Consider the following 10,744-nt stretch of genomic DNA (forward strand, 5'->3'; position numbering starts at 1 on the left):
CATTTTCACTGAGTCTGAAATTCGTCTTTATATTCCATATTATATTATATTCCACCTTTTTAAAATTCTCTAATAATTCATGCCTCAAACCTTTTCTATTCAACTTTTAAAGATTTCTAAGTAAGAGGTTGTTCTTTAATTCGCATTTTTATCGAAACTTTTTGTGATATTTTATTCTTTAATGATGGATATTTTGTGATATTTTATTCTTTAATGATGGATNTTTTGTGATATTTTATTCTTTAATGATGGATATTTTGTGATATTTTTTTCTTTAATGATGGATATTTTGTGATATATTATTCTTTAATGATGGATATTTTGTGATATTTTATTCTTTAATGATGGATATTTTTGAAACAAAATCCCCAATTGAAGAGTAAGATTAATACATTAATTTATGCGATATTATTTCTTTGCCTAAGATTAACCAAAAGACGACATTTTAACATAATTTATTTACCGTTTAGATTATTGGAAATTACTGGTCCCCTCTCTCCTAAAATCCCATTCCATAGAACCTCAGAAAAAATATTTCACGATATCTGAAAATATTCACTAACAATTATTGGCTATTTTTAATACAAAAGAGATGCATAACTTTATCTCAAATTCAGCTATAATTCACCAGACGATCCTCATATCCCTAATGATTAAATAAATTTTAAAATAAAAATTAATATCATTAATTTTAGTTAACTTTTAGCACAAAATATTCGCAATTGTGTTAAATATCTAAGGTTTTAATGTAGATTGTTAGACTCTCAAACAACCTAAAATAACCAATTATGTTAAAATGCAGCTGTACTGGCGTACACAATACAGCTGTACTGGCGTACACAATAGTCGGATAAATTTCCAACGCCTAGTCTTTATAATTAGCAAAGTTTTTGTGTATAATATATATTAAAACAACAGAAGGAAATTACGACTTTTTTCAGGCCCACATATTACAGCTTAGTTCAAGGGAATTCTACCTCTTTGAATCACAGTAAGTTTTTTTACAAATCTATTTTATCAGATATAAAGGATTTAAAAAACATTTTTCTATTTATTGCATACAATGCTAATTTTCGCCAGCAATCTTTATATTTATTTAAATCTAATTTTTATGGTTGATGCATGCATGTGATAGATTCACAATTGCGTTATTTGTTAGTTCATGTCAAGGTTTTAATGCAAGGAAAGTTAACTGAAGGTGTTTATATGAATCCATTTCTCTCTGGGCAGACTTTTTCCTATATGTATAAAATGCCTTTTTTTCGACTACGAAATGTGCACCCTTCAGAAGGTGGGTGGTGAGGTTAGTAAAGGTAGTAGAGTGTTATGAATGCCAGAAACAAGCTTAAAACAATTGATTTAATGGGAATTGATACCCATATTGTATACCATGCGCAAAGAATAATCAAAAAGTGGGGATGGAATTCTGTAAGAACTGAAGGTAGTTTGGGTAGTGAGGGTAGTTCCTATACAGATTCAGATTCAAGGGTGGAGGTGGGTTCTCTTTTGCAAACAGACGGTAGTTGGGGTAGTAAGGGTAGTTGCCATTTAGATTCAGCTTCAAGGGTGGGGATGGGGTCTCTCTAAAAACAGACAGTAGTTGGGGAAGTGAGGGTAACTGCCCCACCCTGGAAGCTGAATCTAAATGGTAAATACCCTAACTATACCAAACTATCGTCTGTTTTTAAAGAGACCCCACCCCAACACCTTAAAGCTGAGCCTAAATCTGAATGGCAGCTACCCCAACTACCAACTGTCTTTAGAGAGACCCCAACCCCACCCTTAAAGCAGAATCTTACGGTAGTTAGGGAAGTTGGATTTAACAAGCTTCAAGGGTGGGGGCGGGGTCTCTCTAAAAACAGACGGTATTTGGGGGTAGTTAGGGTAGTTGCCATTTAAATTCAGCTTGGAACGTGCCAAACCCTAATTATATAAGATGACTAACAAATATAGAAAAATTTACCTTTATATACACTACTTTAAATTTATGGACTTAAGAACATTTTTTTCAGTTTCTGTCTTTATCTAAATTATATTATTTAAATATATATACACATTCATGACACATTGGGGCAATTGCAGAATTAATATATCTTTAATACATATAAGATTTATGAATTTATGAGGGGACATACCTTAACTACTAGAATACTAATACTGGTTAATGTTACAGGTCTGGACCTGATGCCGGCTATACTAACTATTGGTACTACTGGCAAGATAATAGCATTGAAGGTATTAAATTTGTTATTAACCACCGTAGATCTGAGTTGGGAACTTTTGTGTTGGATACCTATAATCCCTTGATCTTGATATCCATTGCAGGCCCTTTTAATTTTAGGATCAATTCTAAATCTGTTCAGGGTACAGTTACTATGCTGGATATCCAATACAGATTAAATATATCTACTGATCCCATTCCCAGCTCTGAATAACATTTAGAAATGGTTGCTTTTACAACAATATTTGCAAAATTTTTATTTTTGTTTGTTTGTTATACATTTTGAACAGAATGATAAGGATATCTTACATGTTTAGATGTTCCTAACATTCTCGTGCTTTTTTTTTAACAAAATATTTTCTAAATTCTCCTAAAAATACTTCAGGGAATGAAAATGTGATTCAAAAATACCAGAAGAACCGACAATCTCCAAGACAATTTGTAAGATGCAGCTTATTATTAAAACCAGCCAATTGTGTTACTAATCTATTTATAATTAGTTTGCTGTTGCAAGTATTCCAAGATCTTCTCTCATCCTTGGAAACTGTGTGAAACCATCCCCCTAGAAAAATTCCAGAATATGTCTCTGACGTCAGCTTGGTGAATTGTGACCTTATATCTGACATATTGTTGTATATAACAAAATATTGTTGTACATAACAAAAAATTGTTGTATATAACAAAATATTGTTGTACAAAACAAATATTGTTGTATATAACAAAATATTGTTGTATATAACAATATATTGTTGTTTTTAATAATATATTGTTGTATACAACAAAATATTGTTATATATAACAAAATATTGTTGTATATAATAAAATATTGTTGTTTATGACAAAATATTGTTGTATATAACAAAAAAGTGTTGTATATAACAAAATATTGTTGTATATAACAAAATATTGTTGTTTATAAGAAAATATTGTTGTTTTTAAAAAAATATTTTCTAAATTCTCCCAAAAATACTTCAGGGAATGAAAATGTGATTCAGAAATACCAGAAGAATCGACAATCTCCAAGACAATTTTTAAGATGCAGCTTATTATTAAAACCAACCAATTGTGTTACTAATCTATTTATAATTTGTTTGCTGTTGCAATTATTCCAAGATCTTCTCTCATCCTTGGAAACTGTGTGAAACCATCCCCCTAGAAAAATTCCAGAACACGTCTCTGACGTCAGCTTGGTGAATTGTGACCTTATATCTGACATATTGTTGTATATAACAAAATATTGTTGCACATAACAAAACATTGTTGTATATAGCAAAATATTGTTGTACAAAACAAAATATTGTTGTATATAACAAAATATTGTTATATATAACAAAATAATGTTGTTTATAATAATATATTGTTGTATATATCAAAAAATTGTTGTATATAACAATATTGTTTATAACAAAATATTGTTGTACAAAACAAATATTGTTGTATATAACAAAATATTGTTGTATATAATAAAATATTGTTGTATATAACAAAATATTGTTGTATATAACAAAATATTGTTGTATATAATAAAATATTGTTGTATATAAAAAATATTGTTGTATATATCAAAATATTGTTGTTTATTACAAAATATTGTTGTTTATAACAAAATGTTGGTGTTTATAACAAAATATTGTTGTATATAACAAAATATTGCTGTATATAACAAAATATTGTTGTTTATAACAAAATATTGTTGTTTATAACAAAATATTGTTGTATATAACAAAATATTGTTGTTTATAACAAAATATTGTTGTTTATACCAAAATATTATTGTTTATAACAAAATATTGTTGTATATAACAAAATATTGTTCTGTATAACATAATATTGTTGTTTATAACAAAATATTGTTGTTAGTAACAAAATTTTGTTGTTTATAACAAAATGTCAGATTTAAGGAATGGTTATAGATAATATTAGACATTCTGGATGTACTTCAATGTATGTAAAGACGACTATTATAGCAATGGTCACTCTAATACCCAATATGACGTCACTGATACTTGGCTAAAATTCATCACATTGGGTAATAGAGTGCCCATTGCTATTAAAGTCGTCTTCGCCTACATAAAAGCGCATTCAGAGTGTTTAGCCTTAATATTTGACATAGTGTTGGACTATTAGAGTAAGGGTTCTTTTGATAGCTTTAGATAGCTTCATAGTTAATAATTTTATTATGCATTTTCAAAATATTTAAATATATCATGGTATTACTATGGGATGGGATGTGAATGCATTTTTTCATTATAGTTTTATTTGCACACAAATATAATGAAAAATAGTGAAAAAGCTGTTTGCTAAACAGTGGAATACATTTGATATTTTGATTTTTAAAAATATGGGTTCTTATAATGATATAGCATTTATAGCTAGCTGCATATTTTATGCTTAAATCTTGCAATTTGGTATGAAATGAATTTTAAGTTAATGTTTCCTAAAATTGTTTATTCAGCTCTGAATATCAAAAAAAAATCTTCAAACCTTTTTTCAGTATTTATGTAATACTATCAAACATCAAACACCCTCGATCTCAATATCCAATGTGGTCACTTTTAAATTTGAGGATCTATGCTTGTTATTCCTGGAAAAGTATTAAATTGATTCAAAGGTTTTAAAGTGTGGAGATCTCGCAAAAGTTCAAAAAAGACAAAAAAGAAATTGAAAATAAGGAACTTGCTATCTTTGTTTTGATTTTTAAAAAAAAAATTCAGAACTTGAATTTTATTTGGAATTCCAAAATCACAATCAAAATGTTTTACCATCTTTATCATTTTTTTGCTTGAATTATAACACCATTGTGATTGCTTATTTGTAATAACTCATGCTTTGTAGTTGAATAAAAACATAAAATATGAATTCCCAATTCTGTTCTCATGTGATTTGAATTTAAATCTTGTAAATTCATTACATCACAAATGTTTTTGGTTTTATTAAAGATTTTTCTCTCAATAATACAAGAAATACATTACATTTAAACTAATTAAAGAGAAAACAGTTATTTATGGATTCATATTTGCAATTTATTGTGATCGTTGACTTTTTACCTTATATATTTAATTTTATTTGAACCCTTTCCTAATTATACACCATTAAAATTTTGTGGTTTGGCTTGAAATATAGATATAAATTCAATGTGTTTTTTTATAATTGCAGCACCTCTTGTATCCTTTTTCAGTAACAACATGTTTTTGAAACATGCTGCAAATCTCTTGATCAGAATTTAAATTTGATCGAAATTTTTAAAATACTACCTTTATCTTTGCAGCCCAATGTTCTTAACCTTATATGTTTCAAGCTATGAATTTTGTTATATCAAATAATCTATGTTTGAAATATTTTAAGATCTAGATATTTATTTATGTATAGAGGTTATTACATTTTTACACAATTATTTATATTAACAAAGGACTTTTTTACGAAGTTATCGTGTACATACATTTATAAATTAATTAAGAAGCAAACATTTATGATACGGATACATTAGACCGTTTTCTCTTGCAAATATTGGTGATAAATTTATATTCAAGTAGTGACAAAACAGCAGTTCAAGAAAAAAAACTACATTATATATGATAAGATAGCATAATTTTAAGCAATATGCCTGTGGGATACTACAAACACAGTGTGTGTTATCTCTTATGTTACACATAACTGTGTGCATGTTTTCACGTAAACATAAACGGGGCGAGTTTTCTTTTGTGTTAAAGAAAATTGTTGTGAGCTTCATAATGATAAACATTGACCATTTCTCGTTAATATTGAGGCTACATAGTTTAGGACAAAAGAAAGAACATTATATTTGAGAAATATTTTTTTTTATCAAGGAAAATTGATTTTAACATCATAATGAGAAACATTGACTGTTCCCCACTAAAAATTGATGTTAGTTTCATAACGAGAACCATTGACCATTCTTCGTTATTATTGAGGCTACATAATTTAGGGGAAAAAATATGGAGCGTTATAATTTGCATATATAGTAACAAGGAATATTTTAATATAAACATGCTAGGGAGCTAGTTTCAATCTTTAATAGCAAGGAACATTGACGGCTCCTTGTTAAAATTTTGGAAATATATAAAAAAGGATAGTGTAAAGCTCAGGAAGGATAGTATAAAGCTCGGTAGGATAGTGTAAAGCTTAGGAGGATAGTGTAAAGCTCACGAGGATAGTGTAAAGCTCGGGAAAGGATATTGTAAATTCGGAAAGGATAGTTTAAAGCTCAGGATGGATAGTGTAAAGTTTGGGAAGGATAGTGTAAAGTTTACATTACACCATCCGCTGTTATTTACAGGTCTCAATCTCTCAAGCAAAAATTGATAAAAAATTTGCCAATTATTTCTTTAAACAAAATCGAACAACAAGTGCTTTATAGTGCTTAAATGTACATGTAAAGGGCTACAGAAAAGCATAAGTAAGTTAGAGCAGTCAAATCAAAGTCCAATGCGTTGCAAGCACGCATCAGGTTCCTAAGGTTTGCGTAGATTTGTTTACAGTTCACACAGTCCCTGTAAAGAAATTATTGTTTAAAAATACAAAAATGATAGTTTTTTTTCTTTAATTTGAAATAAAAACAATTATTATCCCTTTTTTTCAAATTTTTTTGTGTTTTGTCAAGCGCAAAGTGACTAAATTTAAAATTATATTTCTGACTACTATAAAACAATGGTTTCCATTCATTAATAACAAATCAATCATTACCTAATTTATCTAATTTAATCAAATAAAAAAATTCAGTTTCATTATGAAATTCTATTAAAATTGTTCTAGGATGACAGCTACAAAATTTAGTTCGGAAATTAAGCCATTCAAATAATATTTTTAAGACATGAGCAAATTTACTAAAACAGCTTGCTCCTAGAATTATTAAAAATACTTAGAATGATAACATACACATATCAAATATAATTTGTTTTGGCAATGCTTAAAAGATTGTTCCTTGCTCAACCCTAATCTTATGCACAGCATTCTTTTACTTTATTAAATGTGTAAAATGATAATTACACATCTTGTGAAAACCCAAGGAATGAGAAAAATATTAAAATTTTGCCAATTATTGCAGAAGTATCTGATATTTGATTTGATAATATAATATTTATATTATTTAATAAAAGCGTCAATTTATTCATAAACAATCTGTTTTTTCTGTGTTAAAAAAAAATAAATGTCTTTTTTCCCATAACATTATTTCTATAAACAAATAATGAAATGTTTTAGAATTCTAGATGTCCAAGGCAAAAGGAAAACGTTTTTTCTAAATTGACACCCATGGTGGAGAAAAATAAGTATTTTAGTATTTAAGAATACATACTTTTAAAACCTAGGCACACAGAAAATGTCCTGAGTATGAAACATACATATAATAGGTAAAAATAGGTTTATTAAAACCTTAACTGAAAGTGGAAGAATTCCTTGGTGTAAAATATACATATTTATGATAAAATATGTATTATTTAAAACCTAGACAGCTAGACATTTTTTAAAGTAAAAAAAATACGCAAAAATATGTAAAATAAAAACATAAGTACTTAGGAAAATCGCTTGGTAAATATATGCATATAGTTGAGTAAAACATTAGCACTGTAAAAATTGCTCAGGTATGATGCTTATGTAAAAATATGTAAAAACATGTACATTTTTTGCAAAAAAGTTGATCACACATATTTGTTTAACATAAATACACCTATATTTGTATATACAATAAAGATACTTTAGTATTTTCAGGTTTTTGGGTTAGTAGGGCAACCTCAAACTATTTTCTATGTCAATTTCTTTTATCCAACATGGAACTCCTTTCTAATCAACAGAGATCTCTCTTCTATTTAACATGGAATTCTTTTTTTCTTAAATGGAACTCTTTTTTCCAACATGGACCTCTTTTTTTCCTACATGGACCTCTTTTTTTCTTACATGGACCTCTTTTTTCCTACATGGACCTCTTTTTTTCTTACATGGACCTCTTTTTTCCTACATGGAACTCTTGTTTTCCTACATGGAACTCTTGTTTTCCTACATGGAATTATTTTTTTCTTAAATGGAACTCTTTTTTCTAAGATGGAACTCTTTTTTTCAAAATGGAACTATTTTTTCCTACATGGACCTCTTTTTTTCCTTTATGGAACTCTTTTCTATTCAACAGAACACTTTTTAAATTTAATTTTAATGATAACAATGATGATAGCAATGATGATAACAAAGATGATAACATAGCATACACTCTATTAGGGGCAACTAAAACTGCGAGTAAGGCTTACACAGAAAAGACTCTGGGAATAGCTCTGGGAGCAGCTCAAATTGAAAGTACAGCTAACATAGTAGAAACTCTGAGATCAGCTCCGGTAATGAAAGAAGCAGCTGGGAATGTAGTGGAAGGGTCTTGCTCAAAGATCAAGTCTAAGCTGTTTACTGTTTATTATATATGTTAATGACTTCTTCCAATCTCACAAACTTTTCAGTGTAACTTTTGCCGACAACACAAATGTGGCATCAAAATGTAAAAACTTGAATACTTTAGCAGACACAATAAATCAAGAATTAGGAGAAATAACGTGTTGGTACATGTCTAATAAACTAACTATTAACTTTGAGAAAACTAATGCAATTTTATTTCAAAATTCCCTAAATGCACAAAAAGACTGTCCTGATGTTTTCTTTAAGTTAGGAGAATATACACGAAAAATTTAACGAAAAAAAAGATTAAGTAAGATTCTTGGGAATATGGCTGGACACAAAATTGAACTTTAATGACCATTTCAAAAAGGCGGTTTTCTTTTACACTTTATGCTATGAAAAAAATTAAAAACTTCTTAAGTTTTGAAACCACGAATTGTTCTATTACTCCTTTTTCCACTCTCATTTAAAATTTGGTTCATCATTCATAATGCTTCCTTCAAACAAAAATATTGATAAGATAGAATCTTTTCAAAAGAAAGCTATCGTTCTTTCGACAGGGTTACCTAGAGTAAGTCACACAGCGGAATCTTTCAAATTTTAATCTTATTTCGAATTTTAAACAGAATTTAATAGAAGATTTTTATCAGCAGAACACATTTTTTATTCTAACACATGCTATGTTTGCAAAAGAATCGGAGAAAGCTAAGACAACTTTACAAAGAAAAGAATAAAAAGATTAAAAAGAGCAAATGATGTCAAAAAACGGCATGAATTAAAAAGATGCTTAAAAATGCCCGTTTTTCATAAAACTTATATCATTCTCACACTGCATAAAGCTTATTTTACTTTTTTTAATATTAAAAATAAATCTATAATTTTTAGTTCTAAAAGTTGTTAGTTCATTGTCGAAAAAAACTAACAATCCACCACCCATTTATATTAAATATAGTGTAAACAATAAATATGTAACTTGCCTTATCCTTTCCTTTTTCCTTTAATCATATTTTTATATTTTTTCAGAATCGGGGGAAATATTCCCACAACCTCTACTTTTAAAGGTTTTTAAATATTTTCTTCTCTAACACTTCTTTTTGTATGTTTTTGTTATATTTCGTAGATAAATAAATTTTCACATTATTTTTACTTTTTTGTTATCAATAGTCTATCTCTACTTATGAGCACAAACTGATTTACATCCATTACTTTTTACACCTTGCATTTTTACATTGCAGTCGGAATTTTTCTTGCATGTTGGAAGACAACTACCATCAAATGGGACCATGTTTGTATTCTTGCAAGTCTGAGAGGTTTGTTCTACCGAAATAATGTCAAAACCCCTATCAAGTAGGCAAACTTTTAGGCAGGTCAATCCAATTGGACATTTTTTTTCTTGGAACATTTGTCCAAACACCTGCCAGGATCTGTCCAAGATTGAGTTTTAGCATTACATTCACTTCGGATTTTGAAATCAAAAGTACCTTGGTTATTGCCTCCTCCCCAACCTCCCCACCCTCCTATTTCTCCTCCCCAACCTCCCCACCAATAGTCAGTTCCATTTAATTCAACCGAAGGAAGAGACAAGTCAATGGTTCCATTATTTTTTTCAGATACTTGCTCTGGTTTAAGTGTGGTCAACTCTTCTTCCTCTTTTCTTGGTTTAATTGTTTTACATTTACATTCTCTAACACTTTTCTTCCTGGTTTTCAGAGGTTCAAGCAAGTCAATAAGTTTCTGGATACCTATGGATGATTTTAAACTTTATCTCACTTATTTTTTTTAATTTTTAATTTTCAGTTTTGGGCTGTGAATGATATCCCACACTTTACATAAACCCTTAAACCCTCATTTCTAGTAAGTGTCTGTCATTATATTGTGAGAAATAAATTACCATTGCTCGGTATTTCAGGTATCACATTAACTTCTTCACTTCTATGGTCTGCTTCTTTGATATCTTCCCAACTTGACCCCACCTCGCCCCTATATGGAATGTAATCAAGATTTAGGTTTTGAAAGTCTGGGAGTTATCTATAGATGTAAATAGCCCCAAAATCAAAATTTGGGTTATATGTCATTTTTTCCGTGCGTCTGTGCGCCTTCCAAAATTAAATAAAACAAGTTCAATTTCAG

At 28.8% G+C, this 10,744-nt stretch overlaps 1 protein-coding gene and 1 long non-coding RNA gene across 2 annotated transcripts; one reads left to right on the top strand and one right to left on the bottom strand.

Moving 5' to 3' along the window:
- Positions 1-941: 941 nt before the first annotated feature.
- On the top strand, positions 942-3,506 carry LOC111717363 (uncharacterized; the record flags this gene model as incomplete). Its single annotated transcript, XM_023492867.1, is given in 5 exon segments — positions 942-991; positions 2,174-2,235; positions 2,607-2,662; positions 2,722-2,821; positions 3,197-3,506. Coding segments are annotated over 4 exon segments (234 nt in total), but the record flags the coding sequence as incomplete, so codon positions are not given.
- Positions 3,507-10,252: 6,746 nt separating this feature from the next.
- On the bottom strand, positions 10,253-10,595 carry LOC111717364 (uncharacterized). Its single transcript, XR_002768762.1, has 2 exons — positions 10,506-10,595; positions 10,253-10,356 (listed from the first exon to the last, which is right to left on the bottom strand). It is a non-coding gene; the product is annotated as an uncharacterized LOC111717364 (long non-coding RNA).
- Between the last annotated feature and the right edge of the window lie 149 nt (positions 10,596-10,744).

This window comes from Eurytemora carolleeae, unplaced genomic scaffold, assembly GCF_000591075.1.
Source record: "Eurytemora carolleeae unplaced genomic scaffold, Eaff_2.0 scaffold2535, whole genome shotgun sequence".
Classification (NCBI taxonomy): domain Eukaryota; kingdom Metazoa; phylum Arthropoda; class Copepoda; order Calanoida; family Temoridae; genus Eurytemora; species Eurytemora carolleeae.